Source organism: Strigops habroptila, chromosome 10 (genome assembly GCF_004027225.2).
Source record: "Strigops habroptila isolate Jane chromosome 10, bStrHab1.2.pri, whole genome shotgun sequence".
Taxonomy (NCBI): Eukaryota; Metazoa; Chordata; class Aves; order Psittaciformes; family Psittacidae; genus Strigops; species Strigops habroptila.
The window spans coordinates 20494890-20519843 of record NC_046359.1 but is presented as its reverse complement, the minus strand read 5'-3'; the positions used below and the strand labels follow the sequence as shown (position 1 = coordinate 20519843).

At 42.7% G+C, this 24954-nt stretch overlaps 2 protein-coding genes and 1 long non-coding RNA gene across 3 annotated transcripts in view; 1 reads left to right on the top strand and 2 right to left on the bottom strand.

Moving 5' to 3' along the window:
* LOC115613417 (protein ELYS-like) overlaps positions 1-815 on the top strand; it is a 65286-nt gene extending 64471 nt beyond the window's left edge. Inside the window, exon 28 of the mRNA XM_030498771.1 lies at positions 196-815. Within this exon, the coding sequence (XP_030354631.1) occupies positions 196-429 (234 nt within the window). The 3' untranslated portion in view covers positions 430-815. The remainder of the gene's footprint in view (positions 1-195) is intronic.
* A 1490-nt stretch (positions 816-2305) lies between these two features.
* Positions 2306-12002, bottom strand: SCCPDH (saccharopine dehydrogenase (putative)). The gene is made up of 12 exons (XM_030498770.1): positions 11693-12002; positions 11330-11442; positions 11050-11130; positions 10531-10660; positions 8929-8978; positions 7537-7667; positions 6886-7003; positions 5338-5457; positions 5171-5227; positions 4313-4424; positions 3397-3478; positions 2306-2977 (listed from the first exon to the last, which is right to left on the bottom strand). The coding sequence occupies exons 1-12, from the start codon at positions 11910-11912 to the stop codon at positions 2872-2874; spliced, it is 1320 nt and encodes a 439-aa protein (XP_030354630.1). The 5' UTR covers positions 11913-12002; the 3' UTR covers positions 2306-2871.
* Positions 12003-14146: 2144 nt separating this feature from the next.
* Positions 14147-23470, bottom strand: LOC115613976. The gene is made up of 3 exons (XR_003993587.1): positions 23219-23470; positions 22726-22854; positions 14147-14269 (listed from the first exon to the last, which is right to left on the bottom strand). It is a non-coding gene; the product is annotated as an uncharacterized LOC115613976 (long non-coding RNA).
* Between the last annotated feature and the right edge of the window lie 1484 nt (positions 23471-24954).

Below are 24954 nucleotides of genomic sequence, written 5' to 3'. Positions count from 1 at the left end.
AAAAACATAGAAAGCATGTGTTTTTATCCGTGAGTTTTTTGTACCTTTGGAAAAAGAGCAGTGCAGAAGTAAAACTTTGTGCTCTCTGCTGCTACAATCTCAGGTTGTACTTAAAATTAATTGATTTGACAAGTGCAGTCCTCTGTTTTGAAATTGAACTGAATTTAAACTAAATGTTTTTCTTTCTTTTCTTAGAGAGCTAAAGATTTGGCCATGTCTGCTTCTGGCTTTCCTGGGTTTACTCCTCAATCTATCCTCAGATCCAGCCTTCGCACCACACCCCTAGCAACTCCCTCTGCATCTCCAGGACGATCAGTTACTCCTCCTCTGCGAGCAAAGGAACCTAGAATATCCTTCAGGGAAGAGGGCTCGAGTGCACAATGGGCTGTTGGGGTAAGCTGGGCTGTAGTTAGTGATTTTTACAGTTAAAGGCTTTCTAGACTGTGATTTGCTTTAGCTCTTCTTGAAGTTTGCTAAAACTCCTTAGATTGAGAATTGGAATTGCAAATCAGAGCAGCAGACTTGAATTTGGTCCAGGAAGGTTACGTTAGACCATCTCTAGCATCACGTGCCTGCAGGAACATGATTCGTAGCAAATGTCATGGACCTTGGTGGTTTTTACTCCAGAGCTCTTAGGAGCTGTGATTGTTCCAGTTTCCCACTGTACCTTTTCAAATGGTGGTACAGCAGGAAGGTGAGGAACAGATCGAGCCAGTTCTTTGGGTTTGTCGAGCTTTGGGAATTAAACATCTTGGAAAGCAGCAGAAGTCATGAGCTGCATATACTTTCAGTCTTTCTTTTTGCCAGGCTGAGTTTACTCAGTCATGGTAAGAGCAGACTCCTGCTGAAGAGCTGTACTATTGGCTGTTCTCTAGCCCAAAAGCTCTTGGATTTACCTCTCACCTTGCACCATGGACAGCATTTGTAGAGTTCTCCCTCTGGAAGCTGTCCACTTCTACTGCTCCTTTTGTTCTGCCAGTTGGATTCCCTGATTCAGCTCATCATATAGTTGTTGAAGGAACTTACCAAAATCAGGGGCTCAACAGGGGCATGTTCTAGTATATACATGTATAAGCTTTCCATACATGTACTAACAAATTGTTATCATCTGGTTTTGTTAGACATTTTCTTGCCTGTTGCAAAGAGCTACTTACTTCTAACAAGACACTCACTTACTTAGGTTCTCATGGCTTTGGGATGTGGGATAATACTGTAGAGAAGATGATAATAGCCTTGGGAATAGATATATCACTTAAGTAAGGAAATGGATAATTTGTAATGGGAAGCAGGAAGCAGGGACACGAGGCAGTCACAAAGCTTCTGGGGTCATTCATGTAGCAGTACAGTGAAGGTTTTTCTGCTTTCTTTGTAACTGGTGCTTACTGATTTATATGTGCACATTGGGTTTTGGCTTGTCCACCTTCACTGAATTTAGGACAAACTACTTGCAGCTTTCTTGTTCATAGATATGTAAGCATGAAAGGAAGTTTTTGCAGACAGGTCTTTCCTAAATTGAGTTTTGAAGGATGGCACGTCGCTATAAAGTGACACTTCAGCAACTTTTGGCAAGGCAGGAGGCAAGAAAAGCAGATTCCATGGAGACTGCTGTGGAGTGGCTTCTTCCTTCTGCCACCGCTGGCTAGCACTATGACTAGAGGCTCGGGCAAAGATCTTTATACACTGATTAAATTCTCTTGACCGTATTTCTTTTTGTAGGTAAAGTTTTCTAAAAATTTTTTTCATATTTGCAGGAGATTTATTTAAATGTAGGTACAAAAGTTATAAGCACCTGTTTTATATAAAAGCCATGCTCTCTCCATAAAACCGCCTGGTTTTAAGAAACGGCTATTTGAGCCCTGTTTGAAGTTAGTCTGTTTGGTATTTAATAATGCATTAACAGACATTTTTTAACTTTAGGTTATTGAAGAGAGTGCAGTCAAGGCCCAAAGCTCAGAAGACACACCTGAAACATCACCATAAAACGAACTACATCCATAAGGTAAGGTAATCTTCAGTACAGCTATGACACTAGAGAGCAACAGTTTGCATGTGATTTCCCTGATAACAAAGATGCTGAATGTCATGCACTTCAGGGAGATGGAGAGCTTTTTATATCTCAGAGTAAGTTTCAGAGCTTTTAGAAGCTTTACCGGTACAAAAAAAAAAAAAAAAGTGCCTCTGCACAGGAACAGAATTTAACCAGCTGCGGTCATACTGACATCCCCTACTCTTTGGGCTTTCTCTTCTCTCTTTTTTTAGTACAGCTCGCTACAGGTAAGCTAGTAAGGATGAAAGTCAGCACACCTTAAGACAACAGCACAGAGGCAGCTCATCTTTATTATAACCCAGGATAAGACAACAAAACTATTCCTTTAAACTGAGAAATCACTCCTCCTCCTTTATTTCACCATGGCCATGAAGGCGTTAAAAGGAAGACCACCACAAAGTCATAGCAACCATCCCAAACAAGCAGGAAGACTAACTAGTGGTTTCATCTGCTAAGGCACTTGTTAGCTGGGGCCCACCTGCTTTTAGTAGTGGTGGAATGGGGTGAAGGAAGAAGGCTGTTTAATGGTGAAGCAGATGCTATAGCAGTTCCATTATGTAGTAACTTAAAGCTCAGATGGAAGAGATCAAACAACATTTTAGACCTAGCACCCAGTAATAGGCTTGTGAATTAAAACTCAATAGCCTCTATGGGTTTGTTCACTATAGCAAATAGTATTATAACTTTAAACTCATTTTTAATTCTGTTTCTGCTGTAAACAATAGCACAGTATAACTATTTTATGATTAGGCTTCTGCAGCCAAATGAGCTTTATTGGAGCTAGACTCAGGAAAGGTGTTAGTTCATACAGTTATGTTTTGAGTTCAGACTTCAGGCTTGCTAATAACGGAGAACTCAATACCATGTTTGTTGAGGCGATCAATCAGCTTTGTTTTGCAGAAAGCAGCTCCTGGAGAATATACACCACCCCTGTTAATGAAAATAAAAACATTAGTGGTAAAAAGAGATTGAGTGACACCTTTTTTATAACTCAAAGGTACGTTCCTGCCTAAGAAAAAGCCACTCTGTCCCACAGGAAAGCCTGTGAAGAATTGGGCAAACTGGGCAATTCATAGGTTCATTTCTGGATCTAGCAAACTTAATATTGACGCAACACATGCTGCAAAAGCACTACTAAAAACCTACGAACTACATCCTTTTGAATTGAAAGGCAGATGAAGAATAAGTGGCTTTAAATCAGCTCATGGTGAAGTATCTCTCTTGCACAGCCATTTGGGTGAGTTAACACAGAAATCTACAGGGTTACGAGATCTGGGTTTTCAAAGAGAAACAAGTGCACACAGTAGCTTTAAGGGAGATCAAGCTGCTCTGCATGGGAAAGTACTTACTGTTTAGGCAGACAAGTTGCATCTTCCAGAAGAGACATGGCTGCTTGAACCATTGCAATTGGTGTAGCAATATAGCCAGGCTCTGACAAAAACAAAACAGAAACCAACCACCAACTACGTACAGCATGTTGAAGTGTAGAATTTAATCTTGCTCTTACCTACAGCCTGCTGAAGAATAATCTCTTTGGCAATGAAACAGCCTTCAGCATTTAAGATCAGCTTTTCTACATGGTAATCTTCCCAAGTAGCTGGTGAAGTCCTTAAGATCTAAGCTGGACAAATATGTTTAACATACAGGCCTATACTGACACAACCACCACAAGCGATCACCTCATGGTGACAGAGCGCTCTCCATTACAGGAAGAGCTTTTCCCAGCCTCTGCTTGGAATTCAGACCTTTGCTGCAGCTACACCATTAGTTATTTTAAGAAGCTATGCTTTATTAACTCCTTTCTGAGTGTACGTTCTTGCTGTCTCCAAACTTTACTTCTGGTGTCATCTAACCCCAAAAGAATCATCTGAGCAGAAGTATGTTATAGTTAGAAATTATACCATACTACCTCTGTTTAAGTTCACTTACAGGGGACTGGAAACAAACTAGTACTAAGTCCAGGCTGTAAAAACTGGAAACTATCCTTAAAGCACTCTCCCTCTAACTGCTCTACTCTGTAAAAATGAGAATTGGAATGGGAAAGTCAGAAGGAAAGAGAATGAGAAGAACACAAATTAATTGGTAGTTTCAAAAAACAGATCTCAATGAATGCTAGTATCCAAGGTAATACTCTGCAAAGGCTGGTAACTTTGTCCACGTTGCAAGTGCTCCTCAAGGGTGAAAGAAATAGCAGTGCAACCATCAACCTACTTTAGAGTAGGGAATGTGAGGCAAAAGCAGTTAGCTGCTAACTAACTTACATACCTGGTCCTTTCACTTCAGTGCAGATCTTTACATTTGGTTTGCCACTCTGGGGATCTTGCCCCTCACTGTAACCCTCACCAAAAAAAGTCATTGTAAAAGAGGTTCCATCCATCTGTAGTAGACAAGACAAGTGCGGTCACCAAAAGAGTAACTCACTCCCAGCAAGCACAAGTAGGAAATAAAATGATCTAGTATGCCAAATTCTATGAACCATGTAGACATGAGAGTAGTTATTTTGAGACATACTTAAAAAGTATAATCTCATCTATGTTTTTAATTACTTCCACTTTGTTGGAACTGTTACTGTTCCAAAGTCCATTTATTCTCTCAGTGCTTTCAGCCCTCCATTTTTGCTGCTCTCTCTCTCACCATTGACAGACTGAGTGCTGTGAGCCATCCACATAAATTATCATAGAATGGTCTGGGCTCGAAGGAACTTTAAAGCTCATTCAGTTCCAATGCCCCTGCCATGGGCAGGGACACCTTCCACTAGAGCAGGTTGCTCAAAGCCCCGTCCAACTTGGCCTTGAACACTGCCAGGGATGGGGCACTCACAATTTTGCGCAACCTGTGCCAGTGTCTCACCACCCTCACAGCAAAGAATTTCTTCCTAATATCTAAATCTACCCATCAGATAAATACATCAGACCCATGAGAGACCCATCCTCATATGAGTTCTACATACTTTGATGTCTAATAACAGAAGACACATTTAAATATTCAAAGCTATGTGAACAGATATTGCGTGAATACATACAACGTGTATTCAGACATTATTTCTAAGCAGTTGACTCTAAATTACTATTCCACCATTACCATAACACATTTCAATAACTGTGATGGGAAACAGCCAGTTACCTGTTTCTGGGTTGGTCCTTCCTTTGTGAAGTGTCCAGCAGAGAAAAATTCTGGGTACTGTATAATAAGGCAGCGGAGAAAACCAAAAAAGACAACCAGCAGTAAACTAGAGAGGAAAAAGACATCATCTCCAAACATTTTAATTTTTTTGTGTTTTGAACACTTACTTTTGTCATAAGTTTTCTTCCAAAGCTAAACTTCACAAGAAGAAGAAATAAAATGCCAGCAAACATCAGCTTCATAACAGAACCAAGACCACCTACGTTCACATAAGCACCATACTGCACCTGGGGTAAAAACGTATTTTCAGAGATAGAACTGACATTAAAATTTTTGCATTAATTCATTGCTAAAAATAAATCTACCCCCAGTTTAGGATGCAAGTGTTTGATAAAATAGACAGCTGCTTAAATAGGGCCTTAAACAACTGTCTTAGTATTGAACTTTTCAAATAATGCTTCACTTCGTAATTTGTTATGAGAATTGAGTATAACTACAGAATGGTGAGGAAGTGAGCACAGTAAACAAGAGTGGAAAACTCTAAAGAAAGATGTGTTTTGGTACCTGATTTAAAGCTTCTTCTCCAAGATCTTTGTGCTTTAGCTTAAGAGAAACTGAGGCCTTACTTTTGAAATCTGGAATAGCAGTAGCAAGCTTTTCTCATTTGTGCTTTCCAAGTGTATTTTTAGAGTGCTATTTCACCTTCATCTCTTAGCTGATGCCTGTGATCCTGCACAGCTGTTATACAGATAGTTGGTGCTGGTCTCGTCTCATGAAACCATGAGGAAAACAAAAAACTAAACATCTTTTCCACCACCACTTCACACTACCTTTACTCTGCACACCAGAGATCGAAGCCTCAAAAGAAGTCTCCAGATACAATTGAGCAGCCTATGAATTCTTTATCAGAATGTTTACTACACTAGACTGACCTGACTACAGCTACACAGGCTACACTTTAGAACATCTCAAGTTGGAAGGGACCCATATAGGTCATAGAGTCCAACTCCCTGCTCCTTGCAAGACTACCCATAACTAAACCATATGACTAAATGCACTGTTCAGAGACGCTCCTTGAACCCTGATGGGCTTGGTGCTGTGACCACTTCCCTGGGGAGCCTGTTCCAGTGACCGACCACCTTTCACAGAACAGCCTTCTCTATTGTTCAATCTGAACTTTCCCTGACATACTGCAATAAAAGAGGAGGCTGTGAATAAAATCAAGAGGTTTATTTTATTGTTTCACCCTTTCAGAAGCTTTACTGAAACAACAACAAAAAAAAAAGCCCCTCCACAGGAAGAGAATTTAATGCATTTATCATTCCTGAAAATCAGGAAGCCTAACTTTCAAATATTTCTGTGACTTAGGGCTCCCATTCCCTACAAATACATACCTAGAAATCAGACAGCTCAAGAACCCTAAAAGAGAATTTTATGCTAGCAGCAATAAGCAAGCTTATCAGGCAGAGGATCAAGTAGTATGAAACTGGCCAGTGCACCCAGAAGAACCCAGACCACATCAAGTCAAGCAGCTTCCAAAGGTGATCGAGAGAACAGGCCTCTCTCTTTAAAGAAGCAAAAGCACACTGCTGTTCATTACTGTTTACCTAACTACAGCAGCCCTACTATGCAGATCTGCACTAAGAACAGTTATTACATAAAGGAAATTCATTGAAAACAGCTATAAAGACAGTATATTAATAACAGTGACTTACAGGTGTTTCTTGCAACTCTGTGTGCAAGTAACGCTGAGACCGTTTCACAACGGAAGCATCAGATCCCATGAAGGGAATGGAGTACCCTTTGAGTTCCTTACTGTAGAACACAAGCCCTCTGTAAAAGGACAAAAAAACCCAAACCAAACAAGGTCAGAAAAAATGTTCAAATGTTCACACAAACTGAAGAAACTGATCGATCGTAACAGCCCAACCAATACTGGCCTTCTTCAAGCATTTTTATGACATTATCTCTTTTCACCAAAAGCAAACCATTCCAAATTTATCCATGGCTCAAGATTCCATACACTACAGCAAGCAAGAATTTGATAACCAAAATAATATTCTCCTCACATTTCTCTTTTCCATTTTACTAATCACTTCTGAAGTTCAAAACTGTACCACACCACTAAAAGCCCCTTAGAACAAGTTAACTTTGAGACCCAGTAAATGCTGAGGCATGTTCTGTTTTCAGTAAATACAAGCAAATCTGTAAAACTGAACTTCTCTTCAATTCTACTAGACAAGCATCTCTGTTCCTATTATACTAAAGTCCTAAATGCATCTTTTTGGTATTTAATATGTTAACAATCTATACAACAAATACTGGAACTGTTAGAAGACAGCATGTTTCCCATCTCACACTTATACCTCCTTTTAAGCTTTGCACCAACTACTGGAACAGGGGCATATCCTATCTTTTTTCGAAGCTTCTTCAGGTTGTCTTGATCCGCAAGACCATGAATAGCTGACTTCCAGGTCCCATCATGTATACAAGTTCCCTAGTGACATACCATGAAACAGTAATTAACTTCGTATCTAAAGGTTTCATGTATTACTTTAATAATGACCTTAGAATTATCACATGTTCTTATAGTTATTACATATGTGCATTACAATTACATGCACTGAACTATATTGAAATGTTGTGGGTTGACTTTGGCTGGGCACTACATGCCCACCAAGACTCCTCCTCTGCTGGACAGGGAGGGGAGAAAACAAGATGGGGAAAAAAAACCCAAACCAACCAACTCCTGGGTCAACTCGTGGGAGGAATGTTGGAGAGACGGCCTTGATGCTGTGCCAGCACTGCTCCACACTAGCCAAGACACTGGTGTCTTACCAACACCCTTCTAGCTACCAATACAAAGCACAGCACTATGAGGACTGCTATGGGGAAAATTAACTCCAGCTCAGCCAGACCCAGTGCAATCTCCACATCTTACTCCATAGGATTTGTGTCATGCTCAGGTCCACATAATTTAATACATATTTATATACACACACACACATGTATCTTCTAACCATCCTATTGCATTTAATTCTCATTACTGAAATTCCTCCTTACCAACGCTTACAACTTATGCTACATATTTAAGGCATCTTTATGCCAAATATTCTCATTAACTACTATTTCCTGTCCTTTAAAAGATAGATATTACTCTCCCATTCCATGGGCTGCTTCTAATCCTCCAGAATTTCGTACGATGACTTGGCCCCATCACTCAAGATTAGTGCTCAGGACAGGAGAAGCAGTATGTTTGATTGTTGGGCACCAATCCAGCCTAGTTTGAGTCATCCTTGCATTGTTTTAATAATGACCTTAGAATTATTACATATATTAGAAATTATTACAATTATTATGTACAACACTTGAATTATGATTACATGAAGTATATTGAAACAACCCCTCCAAACAAACAGACAGACAACACACACTAGGATTACTGGCAACACACCATGTATCCATTATAATTGACTTGTGTATGAATCCTCCCCACATCTCTGCCAAAACTATTTCTTGAAACAGCTTAATACAACAGACTTCTGGCCTTCGTTGTAAGGATGTCTGCCTAACTAACCTTACAAATGGGTGTTTGTTTGGGACACTTTTATTAGCTCCTAAAGAATAAAGCTCTTGGACTCATCATCAAAGAAATGCCAGCTTGTTCCTTGGTCTGAATTAATGTAGTAACAGTCATTCTGATGGGCTGTAGGAATACAAATACCTCTGAGTTTCCAAGAACGTATAAACCAACTAACCTCAGGCCCGGATTTCACCTTAAGGAAACTTTCAACAGCAGTTAAGGTACCTTTCGGGGAAGAGAAAACGTTACTTGGCATACAGTTATTAGTTCACAAAGCCAGAGTATATACTCTGGTAACCTCAAATAGCAAACCGCTGACATTACTAGTTGAAAAGGCAGAGGCACATCTTTGTTTCAAATTAAATTAAACTAAGATTAAGTTCCACAGCTATTTCAGTTAGCAAGTATCAAACTTCTTACATAAAGTACTTCAGTAAAGACCACTAATGCTAGCTTTACTCATTACCTTTTTCATGTCTTATCGAGTTAATGACATAATGTAAATAATCAATAAAAAAAGGAAAATGATATCAAGAGCCATATTTAGCTTCCCCCCGAGTTTCAAAATAAAGGATGATGTAGGCTATGAAAACCAGGACAGAGTTAAGGATTTGGATAGACCTTAAGGGCAAACACCCCACACCACAACCCCTCAAACCCACAAAGCACCAAACACAAACCTACAAACCCACATACCCACACAGAACCCTAAACTCACAAAATATCCTAGACCATGTAATATTATCTTGTGTTTTGCAAAGAATGCTTAGTTGCGATGAATAGCAAAATGAAACAGTTCCTCAAAATTCTGCTTTGTTTTGCTTTGCTCAGTTCCTTCCCAGATTATAAAACTGTGCTTGTACAAGCAAATTTCAATATAGCAAGCAACTGGATAGACAGGTGATAACACCATAAAGTCAAACCAGGAAGAGATAAGAGACATCTTTATTCAAAAAAAGCATGAGATAGCAAATTATAACTCCACAAAAAACCAAATACTCATTTCCAGGCCTCTCCTCTCCCTCCAATCACATCCAGATTGAGTTTTCTTAAACTGAAAGTGGATACTATGCTGCAATGCAAAGCAATCCCACTTAACAGCAGTTGTAATAGTCCATCAAAGCAAAATATTTGGATACTTATTGGCCTTTCCAATTGAAAGTCAGGCCTGATGAACAAAGCATCCTCATTTGACATTAGGATCAAGTACTGTTTGCATAGAATTTATGCAAACATCTCACATCTTTTCTCAAATGTATTTATGCTCTTTCAGTTACTGTCTACCTGCTCCTAAAGCAAAAGGTATTGTATGGCACTGTCCACCTGCCTACACTCATACACAAGCTTCTCAGTACTTGTGGTAGAAAAAGAAAACGTAGGAAACCCAATTACCCACCAACCTGCGATCTCTTTCCCACTGCCTCTTCCCTACAAAGATTCTCACTGCACAGGAGGCAATGTGCTGAGACTTACCAAAGGACAACCACACACTGGCTCAACAGCCCACTCCTGACAACTGCAGGTTCTGTTCTCTTTGTGACCAATGTTTCCTTGAATCCTTCTTCTACCTAACAACCAATGTTCTCCAATCTAATAGGTATATGATTTACTTTAAAATTTCTATCATCTACTAGATCTGGTTGAAACTGATCAGCTGGTAAAGGCAGGCAAAAAGAGAGACTGAAAGACTTCCCACGTAAGTACTGCTGCTTTAGGAAACCAGATGAAAACATAATTTGCATTTCTTTTTCACCATAAGGTCACACTTAAAAGTCACCTTTCAACTTGTCTCTGGTGTACAGTACTCCCATATCGGCTGGTATTGAGTCAAAACCACAGCTTCCAATGACATATACTCCCTTTTCCGCAGCTTTTTCATTGTATTTCAGGTACATTCCTTCCAGAAACTAAAACACAGAACAAACACTTTAAGCAGAACTGTCTATTTGGCTATACCGAGTATTTGCCACCCATGCTTTACTGTCGTATCATAGCACCCTACATATTCAACCCATTTACACACATCTTTAAGACAGACAGAGAAATGTGACCTGCACGAATTCCCTACACAGGATCACAACTAAACTTTCAATCAGAACTCAAAAATTTGGGTTTTCCAGAAAGAACCTAAGAGGCTCTCGCCTATCAGCTAATACCTAGGACTTTAAAATAATTAACACATCTTAAAATTGTAGATCAGGAAGCAGAATTTGTCTTCCTGTTCATAAACATTAACAGAAACATGAAACATACTAAACACATTGCCATAAGGTAGCATTTTTCTACTGTCACATACCTGGGGTTCTCCACTGATGTCAATGTGGCTTGCACCATTTTCAACACAAGCTTTTACCACAGGCTCTCCAAAGAATCTATACTATAGAAGGAAAGAACACCACACATAACAAAAGCCCCACAGCACAACTCACCCAACGTGTTTTATCCTACATATACATATACATGTACACCGAAACCTCGCCACGCCAACCCGCTACACCGTCGCCTGTCCCGAGGAGCGGGGAGCCCAGCCACCAGCAGGCGAGAGGCGGCCCCAGGCTCTGCACCGCCGCACTCACCGGGCCCACGCAGTTGAGCACCAGCCGGGTCTGCCTCGCCATGGCGGCCAGCGAGGCCGCGTCGTCCACATCGCACAGCAGCACGCCGACCTCCGGCCCGACCGCCGCCTTCCCTGCGCACCGGAGACCGCCGTCACCGACACGTCCCGCCGCACCCCTGCAGCACCTCTTCCTACCCCGGGACAAGCCTCCGCCTCCCCGGCGCGGCCCCGGCACCGAGGGGCTTGCCCCGGCTCTCCCCGCGGCCCTTCCCCTCACACCCGCCCGAAGGCGGCTCCCAACGGACAGGGCCGCGACACCGGAGCCGCGGTGTCCCTCCAGCCCCGGACGACGGCGCTGCGCCACACGACCCGCGGCCCGTACCAAGCTTCTCGGCCGCCCGCTCCAGCACCGCCTGCAGCTTCTGCCGGCTCCGCCCGGCCACAGCCCAGCGCAGGGCGCCGCGCCGCTCCCCGCTGGCGGCCACCCGCGCCACCTCCTCCACCACAAACTGCCCGGTGAAGCCCGAGGCGCCGAACACCACCAGCTCGTAGGGCCGCTCGGGCGCCCCGGCGCCGCCGCTGCCAGCGCTACCAGCCGCCATGGGTACAGACACCGCCGCACTGCCGGACGCCGCCAAGCACCACCGCTCTCACGCGGCCCCGCCCCGGCCCCGGCCCCGCCTCGCACTGGGCGGCCGTTACGGCGGCTGAGGGGCCGTGGTGCTGTGGCCCGCTCCGCCCCCAGCGCAGCCCTTCAGCCGCTGCCGCCGGCCCCCAGTGCCGGTGGGGGCCCGGCCCTCGGCCCGTCCCACGGCAGAAGTAACCTATGGTCTCATTCCAGCAGCTAGGAAAGAGGGAGGGGTGCTACCTCAGGGCATTTTTGGCGCATACAGTGAACAAATAAAAACATATCAAGATACGGGCAAGAGGTTATGGAGCCAAGCGGTTTACGCAACAACGTTTGTAGAGACACGCCATCATGTCCAGTCCCACAGCAGACATTCTCCTGCTGAGCGCGGCCCATCGCTGAGTTACTGCTGTAAGAGTTTCAGCACAGGTAATGTAAGATTAACTGGGTACCGTCGCTAACCAAAAATTGAATCACCTAGAAGTCACATGAAATACTCTTGTTTGCCCCAAAACTACAGCAAATACTTATGTTAGGCTCAACAGGAAAGGAGAACAAATGCAAAATTTGCTGTTGTGGTGGGGAGAGGCTGTGGCCCTGCAGAGCCATGCTGTCACGGAGCATCCGTGAGTGCACTGTGCAGTGAGGCACGGTCATGGTTCCTGTGCTTTTCAAGGCCAGGCTGCTCACCTGGGTTCACAGCAGGTCACATGGGAACCAACCTCATGGATCCCTTTCTCCCAGGGAGTATCTGCCCTATCTGAACCATTCCAAACAGATGCCTGTCTAACCTCTAGTGACTGATGCCTTCACACTGTTCCCCAGGCAATCTCCTCCTGCAGAGTGTTATACATATGGCTGAAGACAAGAAACTAGATCTGCACATCCTGTAGTTTTGGCCCCATGCTATTCTCTTTCTAGAGGACATTAGTAAAAGATTTAATCCCTGAGGAGTGTATAAAAAGATGCTGCAAAGCTGGAAACTTCTATGCATCTCCTCGGTCATCCTTAGATTTAAAATCAATAGCTCTTTTGAGCTTTCCTCACAGGCTACTTCACACATGCATTTTTCCTGTTCTTTCCAGCTGGTTTCAATTTGTACTGAAGATTAATGTCCTTTCTGAACACACTCTGAACATCTTCTCTCTAAGGCAACAAGAGATCCTCACCTCTAAAAGCATCAGCATCAACTCCTTGAGCACTGCTGATGCAGCTGTTTGTAGGCCTACACGATCAGCTGTACCAGTGAAACAACACAGCCTAACAAAGAACAAAGAGTGGGGGAGGGAAGGACAAAGATGGCTCTTGTAGGGTTTTTTTAACCCAGATCATTTTGTTGATCTGATTTACAGAGCAAACCTGCAAAACCAGCTTCTTGTGTTTTAGGTCACTGAACATCTCATCAGTCAAGCTCGTCTCTTACTCTCTGCCTGGGATAATTTCCAGCTGTTTTCAAAGTAAAGGCTGTTTTCTTCAAGGGCACTATCTTTGGTCTTCCACTCTCCTTTCTCCTTTGAAAAAGCTTTGGGCAAAAAAAAAATTTACAATGATAAGCAATAGATATTCCCCCCGCCTCCCCCCCCCCAACTTGAAGTTAACAAAAATTGTTTTTTCTTCAGACTTAGCATTAGCATTTAAAATTGTTCAGTGACATGAGGCTGTAAGGAGCCTTCAAATTGCAGAGGGATTCTGACATAGCTCACAGGGCTGCCTGATTTCTTCATCCCTTTGCTCCAGAAGCTTGCCTCGCTTGCCTTCTCTCCCTCTTCCATATTATCTCTTTTTCTCATCTAATTCCCTGTCCCTCTCAAAAACCAAGGCAATTTATAAACCTATGACTGTGACTCATACCACTTGTAAAGAACGAGGACTGCACAATCTTTCTTGGGCCATATGTATTTGATAAAACCTGCATCGTTGTGTTAGGCAGTGGCTTGGCAAGCACAAGCTTGTATGCAGTGCTGAGAAACCTGCCTCCTCAGTGACTGAAATTTTGTACCAAAAGGGGCAGACTTACCCTGCTTATCAATCCACAACTCTCAATATTCCATCTACTTTTACAGTGTCAGCTGCATTTCTTTAAAACATAGCTGCTGGAACAAGATAATTCATGTAAATTGCAGCTTACACAGGCAAGAAATCAGGCTTTCAGAGCTGCAGAGGGACGCCTGAAAACCAACTAGGGGGCATCAAAACAGGAGGCACCCCTGAGGTTTTTTGCCTACGTAAAACATTGTTATGGTAGCTCCAACTCATTTTTTCTGAGAAAGACCTGTGGTTGGCAACTGGAAGAGTTCTGTTTGCAGGCATCTCCAGTTTCACTCCAGCTCACTGGGTAAGAAAAGAACAAAAATCAGTCTTTAAGCCAGATTACATTCCTGCCTGTGAAACTAACAAGTTGATAGGTAGGTTTCAGAATAGCAAACATCAAGGCAATGATTTTAAATGGAAAGCTAACAGCAGTCTTGACTAAAGGCAAAGGTCAACCTGCCTCCCTACTTAGTGTCCTCACTGCAGCATTACAAAAATTATTCCGTGGGAAAGCAGTAGGACGATTTACAGTTTTCCCTTGTCCAATAGGAAGACAAGAAATGCCAGATCTGCTGCCAAGTGCAGTTCCACAAAGGAAGTTCCCACCTCAATCAGCTTTAGAAGCTGACAAAAAAGATTCTGCTGTTTCTTTTAAAATCTTGTTTTCCAGATTTGAAGGTGCTTATTTTGTCACGTGTATCTGCATGCAAAGCCTCTTTTAGCCAGACTGCCTCAGTCTAAAACAACTTCAATAACTAGAGCTCCTTGCCAGTTTCTGTGGGACAGAGAAGTACAAAAGCACATGTGCACACAAACACACACATGAGCCGTATCTTTTCAAATTCATTAAATAAAAAGGGGCGTGCCTCCCTGTGCTAGCTTCTCCTGTTCCGCCTGAAGCCTCTGGCAGGATCTTAGGAATCTGTGTAAGCATTTATAAGAGCACTTGTATGTCTCTTCCTTTCATACAGTAGGTGTCCTGATAAAATCCTTCCTATCAATATTTATATATTTCTTGGACACCGGTCTTTGTGGTAAAGTTTTTTGTACTCATTTATAATTTTAGGGTGCTTTTTGTTTATTAAGAGTGGAAATGAAGATGTTGTTCCATGACCACTTTTTTAATTAAAATAATAAGGTAGCAGAAAGAGTGCAATATGATGTCAATTCCATAATGCTGTATGAAGGCAATTTTTTTAAACACAGCATGGTAATTGTCTTGAACCCCAAAGGATGAAATAAGATCAGTGGCTTGCATCATTGCAAAAGTTGCAACAGAACGCAAGAAAAGTAGAGCATAAGAGTAGGCAGAGATCTTGGGAAACGAAGTTGATTAACAATGCATGGATAATTCACTGCAGGGTATGAAGAATTATGTGGGTGAGTATATAAGTGATTTAAAAAAAAAAAAGGCATCTGTGTACCTGCTACAGTGACTCAGTACTGTAAGACTGTGAGAACAAATATTTCTGGAACAAAGGCTACAGTTCTTAGTGCCATGGTGTATCTTATCCTTAATTTATGCAGAATATTACTTTATAATCAAGAGGCAATTGGCTCTAAGCAGCCGCTCAATACAGAACTTCTTTAGAATTTGTAATAAACAAAACTATTTAGACTGGGATAAAAAAAGAGGATCTTGAAATTAAAAACTGCGGAGAATCCAACAGAGTTGCTTGCCACGTGTGGCAGTTCAGTAATGCTTTATTTTTATTTTAAAATTAAAATATCATCTAACCTTTTGGGGGGAAAAATAGATCATACATTCACAGAATCATTTAGGTTGGAAAAGACCCTTAAGACTATTGAGTCCAACTGTTAACCTAACACTGTCGAGTCCAACTGTTAACCTAACACTGTCAAGTCCACGTCGAAACCGTGTCCCTAAGCACCACATCTACATGTCTTTCTTTTAAATACCTCCAGGGATGGCGACTCAACCACTTCCCTGGGCAGCCTGGTCCAGCCCTTGACAACCCTTTTGGGGAAGAAAGTTTTTCCTAGTATGCAATCTAAACATCTCCTGGTGCAACTTGAGGCCTTTTCTTCTCATTCTATCACTTGTTACTTAGGAAAAAAAGAAAGACCCATGGTAAAGTCCCCACTGAGCCTTCTTTTTCTAGGTTAAACAACCCCAGTTACCTCAGCTGTTCCTCATAAGACTTGTGCTCTAGGCCCTTCACCAGCTTTGTCTCCCTTTGGACCCACTCCAGCACCTCAATGTCTCTCTTGTAGTGAGGGGCCCAGAACTGAACACGGGATCTAGGTGCAGCCTCACCAGTTCCCAGTGCAGGGGGACGACCACTGCCCTGGTCCTGCTGGCTACGCTATTTCTGATGCAGGTCGGGATGCCATTGGCTTTCTTGGCTGCCTGGGCACAAGCTGGCTCGTGTTCAGCTCTGTCAATCAGCACGCCCAGGTCCTTTTCCTCCAGGCAGCTTTCCAGTCACTCTTCCCGAAGCCTGTAGCGTTGCATGGGGTTGTTGTGGCCCAAGTGCAGGACCATTTTAATATATGTATATGTAATAATATGTATATTGTATACATATGTATATATATTCAACCAAAAAGTATATTCAGCCAAAAAAAAAAAAATTAACAAGGTTGTTTCAACCTATTTTGCTTATTTCTAAATTGGGAGAATACAAAACAACAGATGGCAGCCTATGACACCTGCAGATCCCACTCTTCTGTTTTTTAATAAGTTGCATACGGATTCCCATTCATGCACAAATCTAAACAAGCTCTGAAAAGAAGAAATAAAGGCACTGTTGACCCATAGAAGGACAGCAGAAGTCAAAGCTTTTGACTGCCACTGGAGTCCAGGCTTCTCATTTAATATTTACTGCTGTCATCACTTCTCACACTGAAGTTGAAACACTCAGAGGTATGAAAAGGCTGATAAATGTACAGATTTTTCAGTAGATGGACACAGAACAAGAATGTATAGGGGAAAAGCACAGAGTTAAACACCAGAGTGCTCTTGCTGGGTACTGCAGGGTTCTGCCCTACCTCACAACTTAGTAGTCATTTTGATGACAACAGTTCAAGATTTGAAACTTTCTCCCATAGTTGCAGAGAAATGATTTAATGGCAGCTAAAAAATTAAAAGTGAAAGGATTCAGAAAATGCAAACTAATCTGTACTAAAGAAGCTAAAACCTGGAACACAGCTACCTAAAAGAAATGGGGATATATGTTTTGTCCAGTGGATGGCAAATGGGAGATATTTGCAATGTAGAAGCATCAGATTGCATAAAAGGAAAGAAAAACCTGTCTTAATATTAAGTCTCATTTAAAACATTGAATTCCATTTCAGCCACTTCACTACAAGGAAGAGACTGACAAATTGCAGACAATTCCAAGAAAATCTTCCAGGAAATAATGAATTATCCAGGAGTAGGAATGGAGACACCTTCCAGGGCAAATCCAGAGTTCAAGGTATGTATTTACTAAAGAGGCACAATAGCACTTTGCAAATATCTGAGGGTGTAACAGGCATGGAGGGTGAAGGACTTGGAATGCAAAAAGAGGTGTACACCTGAGCAGATGTGGCTGAGAGAGTGACCAGCATAACCCATTCCTCGCAGCAAGGGAGATGTCGATGGGAGAATGAGACCAATGATTTGGTGAGTGCCAATGGACAGGACATCTGAAACCAAGCATGTAAGTAGGTGGGACAAGCACCAGACTGTTAACTGTGAGAAAGCTATGCGATGCCTCAAGAGTAAGTGGATGACTAGATGGATCACCTGTTCTTTACTGTCTGCAGTCATCCATATTAGACGGAACTGTAAAATTCTCTAGCTGTCTTTCCTTTAATTACGTTGTGAGTATAACAACAGAGTCCAATAGTTCTTAAAATATTCCTTGTATCTTATTTAAGCAAGGTCATTAGAGGGGGGAAAAAAGGGGGAAACATCTGTATGCTCTAATTAGCTAAAAGTGCTTGCAGGCAAAACCATATGGTTCCTCAATGTTACTCTCTGTACTCTACCAACTTCAGTTGCCTGCAGAACTTCTTGGGGGCCAGTCAAGGCCTGGCCCTACGCCCAGGTGCCTCTCTTCAGTGCATTTGAATGCTTTGTCAGTGTTCATGCAGAATATCCACAAGTACTTTTCTTCTTTCAGGTTGTATACTGCCTGTTCACATGCAGAGAAAACTTGTCCACTTGTCCAGATTGTCCAGTTTTACACACTGGCAAAACCACAACCACTCGGTTTTATCACATTTATAAATCGCAGCTAAGCTACACAGGTATTACTGTCCTCAAAAGCCTTGTAGCTGTCTTCAATTTGGCGACATATTCCATCTTTTGACCTCCAAAGACTTCTTTTTTCCCGTACTATCTTGTACAACTCCCGTGTGAGGCCATCTATGCACTGCACCTGGTTTTTTTACATTAGGGGTTAGGAAGGATGGTTGTCATAGGAGGAAAATTAAGTCTATCCCAGACAAAACCAGGACAATGGTCCTTCACAAAACTCAAGACTTTCATCCCAGATATACCATAGCAGCTCAGTGCAAATCTCTCTTTGTGTGTGTGTGTGCAAGCAGAGCGCATAGCTACACATTCCTTCTAACCCTCTATCAGTTTTAACACCTTTGCACTATCATAACTTCCCTTGAAGCTACCCTTTCTCACTAATGTGACATCCTCATAAACTGTCAGAGACGGAATGGAAGAGGATTCCTGATAAGGGGAGGAGAAATGGTGCAGTGGTAGAGCTTTTTCCCTCTTGTTACTGCGAAAGAAAGTAGTTTTGTTTAGTGCAGCTGCTTTTGCTCTGTGTGGATGTTTTGTGCAGGAGAATTGCTGCAGAGCTTTGGGAGTGAGAGCAGAATGCCAAATATCCTGTGCTCTCAGCCACCATACCCTGCAGAGGTATTGCTATGCTGAAATATGGGTGACAAGCAACACTTGAAAGCTGCTTCTTCTGTGTCTCCCATGTAGCTATGTGCTGGTTTTGGCTGGGATAATTTTCTTCATAATAGCTAGTATGAAGTCAATGTTTTGTTACAACACTGAAAGCAGTTTTGATGATAAAACAATGTTTTAGTTATTGCTGAACAGTGCTCACTCAGAGTCAAGGCCTTTTCCGCTCCTCACACCAGCCCACCAGCGAGAAGGCTGGGGCTGCAAAAGGAGTTAGGAGGGGAAACAGCTGGGACAGCTGACCCCAACTGACCAAAGGGATAATCCCATACCATAAAATGTCGTGTTCAGCAATAAAAGCTGGGGAAAAGAAGAATGAAGGGATGTTCGAAGTTATGTTTTGTCTTCACCAGGAACTGTTAAGTGTGATGGAGCCCTGCTTTCCTGGAGATGGCCAAACACCTGCCTGCCGATGGGAAGTAGTGAATGAATTCCTTGGATTGCTTTGCCTGTGTGCGTGGCTTTTGCTTTACGTGTAAACTGTGTTCATCTAAAAAAAAAAAAAAAATAAAAGGAAGAAGAGATAAAACTCAAAAAAACCCAGACAACAGTGATGCACACCACAATTGCACACCACCTGCTGACTGATACCCAGCACAACCCGAGCAGCAATCTGGGCCTTCCGGGTAACTCCCCCTTATATATACTGAGCATGACGTTCTATGGTGTGCAATATCCCTTTGGCTAGTTTGGGTCAGGTGTCCTGTCTCTGCTTCCTCCCAGCCTCCTCTGCCCCTCCTCACTGGCAGAGCATGAGACTGAAAAGTCCTTGATCAGGGTAAGTGCTATTGAGCAACAACTAAAACATCAGTGTGTTATCAGCATTGTTCTCAGGTTAAAGCCAAAACACAGCACTGTACTAGCTGCTAGGAAGAAAACTGATTCTATCCCAGCCAAAACCAGGACAAACTACTATTCAATAGCCCCTAACTGATCACAGGGTAGTTGCATTTGAATTTAGATTTGTCTGTAATATGGGCAAGGCAAAATGTCTTCCATCTTCCTTCACAGGAAAGATCCTAACAGATCTCTAGTGTCTGTAATGTTGGAATGGGGCACATTTTCTAAAATCTGCAGTTCATAAATACATCTCATCAAGCAGGTTTATGGAGAATTGCCAAAAGAATGATCGACTAGATCCTTTTGTTAGTTCTGTAGAAAGCAGAAGTTTAGCTTTCAGACCAGTGTCTAGCCTCAGGACTGAGTTTAGAGCTGACCAGTCAGCACAGTTAGCACTTACTGCAAGGATGGAAAGAACAAAACCACAGAACATAATGCAGAGACAGCAAATTCCCCTTATTTCATAGAGCTGGCCAGCTCACCACTGTGTGGGACTAGTAACTAAACCTTGAGAAGTACTAGAGAATCAAATGGTACTACAACGTGGGAAGCATCTGCAGTACAGCACATTTTGCCATGTTCCTGACATACCTCCAACACCCCAGGCGACTCTTTGCAAGGCCTGTGTAGAGCCCTGCGTTGGTTTGTGTCAGGACAGAGCCTCACCAACTTGGAGACAATTCTCCCCACTCTTCTGAATTTCTGGGATAGCATCAAGGTGTCTAACCTGGACTGAGAATCATTTAAGGCCTTACTTTAGTAAAACAACCTTACCTATCACCTAACAAAGCTTAATCAACTGATACAAACTAGTGAATTGGCCTTATTAACCTTTTTCACTATGTCAATAAGCATGTGGAGGGTGATAAGGGTAAAGGGCCTCAATCTGATCTCTGACCTCCTCCTGTAGCAGCTCCTCTTCATCAGAGTGCCTAAGGCTGTCCTAAGTGGTTTGGATGATTTTTATAACTCATACTAATATTTTAGTATTCTCTAGCAAAAAGGCTCCAAGGTGTGGCATGCAAACTTTTGTACAAGTATTTTTTAAAGAAAAAATCAGCTTACATGGCAGCAGTAGCAGATTCCAAATCTGCTTGTGCTGACTCGTCTGAACAAAAACAAATACCTCCATGTGAACAGCGGCTGCGTGAGGGCAGGTAATTACCTGACCACAAGGCAAAGGTCTTAACTCCTTAAACGCTTCCTGAACATTAGATAAACACTTTGGCAGCAGCAATTACAGCTAGTCAATAGAACTTCACTGCTGTACATAGCACATTCAACTGATCCTCTCAGAATGTCCCCAACAGCAACCCAGGTGGTGGTTGAACCTGCACTTGCAGCTCTGGATGCTGAGGCAAGGAAAGATCAGGGGAAAGAATGAGATAAAGCAGAGTGGATTGGTGAAACCTAGTGTGCTTTAGGTAGGCGAGCTGATTGGGTCGGGATCATGCAGTAGGTGGGCAGAGGTGAAAGGTTGGGATCTGAGTGAGGTGCGTTACACAGACAGGAAAGTTGCGCGTGGTTTGTAGGAGTAGGACATGCAGCAGAAGGATGTCAGTGCATGGATCTGAGGATCTAATGAAGGGGAAGGAATGCATTAGGAGGGAAGAGGCAGTCAAGAGGAGAAACAAATCTCTTCTGACTCGTTCTTATGGTCTGGGAGTATTCAGGTAGTATCTGCAATGCTGACAAAGTTTGAGACGTGTCTGCCCCAGTTCAGTACTGATTTGCAAGTTATCTGCAATTGAAAGTGTACTTTTCATAATGCAGGCTATGTAGCTGCCCACACAGAAACTCTAAGTTAATCAACGAGAGTTACCGACAAAACAGGGCAAGTAACAGGGTGAGGTGTAGTAGCTCCTTGCTGGGCTCAGAAACTGTGTCTGAGCTCCCTCTAGTGAGGTGTGTGGGTTTTCTATGCTCAAAGATCACTGCTCCCAGCTATCACATACCTATTGATTGAATAGCTAAATTCAAACCCAAATACTTCTAAAACAAATAAAACAGTCAAACGATCTTTGTACCTGCCCTGTAAGAATTCACATCAATTCTGCTTCACAAAGCTAAGTTCTTCTTTTCAGAAGTTTCCAGAAAAGTAAAAAGAACAAATGTAGTTTTAATGGTGTTAGAGACAAATTGAAACTAGACTGTTTGCAAAGCACTTGCAAAACAAAAGCAGCAGGCTTGTATAACTTCCTATTGCAGGTAGGTGTTTCTAAAACACAGAGGGGAGTGTGGTAGAGGGTTTTTACCATCATGAATGCAAAACAACTGGCAGAAATAAGGCTGACATATAGATCAGTTCACTTGATACCTTATAGAATAAGCAAATGGGTGAATCACTAACTTTTTTAAAAAATCAGACTGCCCAATTTTCTACATGACAAATGAACTCTCTGTCAGTTTATTTATTTCCTCCTGGAATGATGAATGGATGGGACCTTTTTTTATGCAATGAGCTTAAACTGCAGAGGCCAGGAAGTGCTGCCCCACGTCATGCAGGCACACGTCTACCTATGTTTTTCCCCACAGTGGGAGGAGAAAAGGAATAGCTGTATTAAAACAACACTCAGCTATCTTGTGGTGTGTGTCCTCCAGCTCTACTGGTGATTTGCTGTGAGTTTACTTCATGTGTCTGTAGCATACAGGTCCCCTTGTCTTGGTTGTTACCTTTTGTCTGGGCACTACTGGTACAGCAAGCTGTGGACATCAGCACTACTGTTTCCTGCTACTGCTGTTTTCTGGCTTGCTGTCATTTCTGCTAGGCTCACGGGACTGCATTTTATTGTGTCATTCAGCCACAACCACAAATTAACTTCTGTTCATATATTCATCGTTTTTCAAGATGCCTGTGCCACTGAAAAAAAAAATCCCTCTCTCCTAGATATGTACCACTAACAACCTTTTACAGTCCTACCTCTTCTGGGTACAGCAGAGAATTAGTTCCATTAAAGTTCCTGTCCTCACACTGCCCTACTTCACTAAGAACTCATTTCCAGACTTCTCAGATCCAGGTACATGTTAAGGAGTGGGCATGACAGCAGCCATAAAGTTAATCGAAGCAGCGTGAAAATTTGTTATCCCATCAGCCAAGGATGAGTGAAAGCTGTAGGGGAAGTTAATTTACCCAAAAAAGGAAGAGAATGAAGAACTAAAGCTTCACATTTGACATTACCAAGCAGCAATATTTTCCTGCCCACCATATCAGACTTGTCATAGGCTTACCGATAGGAGGTTTGTTCACCTGATTTTGCAAAAGATCTGAAAAGGAGAGGAAGCACCCAAAAGCTGTGGTAGTAGAAACCACTGCATTGTCTCTCCACCTCCCAGGCTAGTTCACGATTTGATCATGCACTAAGCGTTTCAGTGGAATTTTCCAAAGCAGTTGCTCTGTCCTGTCCTACAAATCCAGTAGTAATTGGAGACTTCCAAGGAAAGTAATAGCCCCATTGACATCTGTGCTCAGTCACCAGCTCTCCATGCTGCCTACAATATGCAAAAGTTTCTAGGTTTGATTTTAATGACTAATGCTGAATGAGCTGTGATATATAACAAGAAAAAAAGCATGTGGAATGAAAAGTACCTTAAAAATAATTTGGAGCAATGTGGTCAGATTCCTTATCAGAGAAAGCAATATAATGCTGAAACCATCTGGCCTGTGGCTGTGAAAACATGAAAGAGGCATAAACCCAAGTTAATGGCAGCATGCCAGAGCCTTGTTAAAAAAATGACACATCACTGAAATAAAATAAGTGCTGATGTGGCACCACCAAAGGCTCTTTAATGGGCCTGGAGACAAGAGTGCCCTTACATTTCATTCTATACCTAACAGCAACACCCGCCTCCACAGAAGAAAGGCTATTTCTAATGATCACTCTCTTATAATGGTTCCATACCCCAGTAAATATTAAGAGCTTTGGTTGTCCTTCTCACCCTTTAATTTAATGATAGAACACACTGGAATTTAACTTTTTATGAAAAATGACCTAACTTCCTTATAGGAATAAATAACAAGATTTAGTAGGTGAAGCTGAAACTGAAACTAGGACATTTTAGTTTAAAAGAAGGCCTTATTAGGATTTAAGCATGTAATTGTCCTGAAAACAGGCCATAGGTGCTCATCAGTTTAAACAATTAAGAACAGATGCTAAACATGCATGTCTGGTTCAGAGAACATTACAAATAACCTGAAATGTACTCCCAGGCATTAATAAGGTAAATTAGGCAACACATAGAATCATAGAATAGAATCATAGAATAGAATCATAGAATCGTAAGGGTTGGAAAGGACCTTAAGATCATCTAGTTCCAACCCCCCTGCCATGGGCAGGGACACCTTGCCCTAAACCATGTGGCTCAAGGCTCTGTCCAACCTGGCCTTGAACACCGCCAGGGATGGAGCATCCACAACCTCCCTGGGCAACCCATTCCAGTGCTTCACCACCCTCACTGTAAAGAACTTCTTCCTTATATCTAATCTAAACTTCCTCTGTTTAAGTTTGAACCCATTACCCCTTGTCCTACCACTACAGTCCCTGATGAAGAGTCCCTCCCCAGCATCCTTGTAGACCCCCTTCAGATACTGGAAGGCTGCTATGAGGTCACCACGCAGCCTTCTCTTCTCCAGGCTGAACAGCCCCAACTTTCTCAGCCTGTCTTCATATGGGAGGTGCTCCAGCCCTCTTATCATCCTCGTGGCCCTCCTCTGGACTCGCTCCAACAGCTCCATGTCCTTTTTATGTTGAGGACACCAGAACTGTACGCAGTACTCCAAGTGGGGTCTCACAAGAGCAGAGTAGAGGGGCAGGATCACCTCCTTCGACCTGCTGGTCACGCTTCTTTTGATGCAGCCCAGGATACGGTTGGCTTTCTGGGCTGCAAGCGCACACTGCCGGCTCATGTTAAGCTTTTCGTCAACCAACACCCCCAAGTCCTTTTCTGCAGGGCTGCTCTGAATCTCTTCTCTGCCCAGCCTGTAGCAGTGCCTGGGGTTGCCCCGACCCAGGTGTAGGACCTTGCACTTGGCTTGGTTAAACTTCATAAGGTTGGTATCGGCCCACCTCACAAGCGTGTCAAGGTCCCTCTGGATGGCATCCCTTCCCTCCAGCGTATCAACCGAACCACACAGCTTGGTGTCATCGGCAAACTTGCTGAGGGCGCACTCAATCCCACTGTCCATGTCACCGACAAAGATGTTGAACAGGAC

What these genes read in the sequence shown, in the direction of transcription:
- SCCPDH (XM_030498770.1), bottom strand. Translation starts at nt 11,912, where the DNA reads ATGGCGGCTGGTAGCGCTGGCAGCGGCGGCGCCGGGGCGCCCGAGCGG. An exon ending in GCGGGCGGCCGAGAAGCTTG is followed by an intron (nt 11,443 to 11,692) that starts GTACGGGCCGCG and finishes TCCGGTGCGCAG; the next exon opens with GGAAGGCGGCGGTCGGGCCG. An exon ending in CAGAGTTGCAAGAAACACCT is followed by an intron (nt 5,458 to 6,885) that starts GTAAGTCACTGT and finishes TTTTTACCCCAG; the next exon opens with GTGCAGTATGGTGCTTATGT.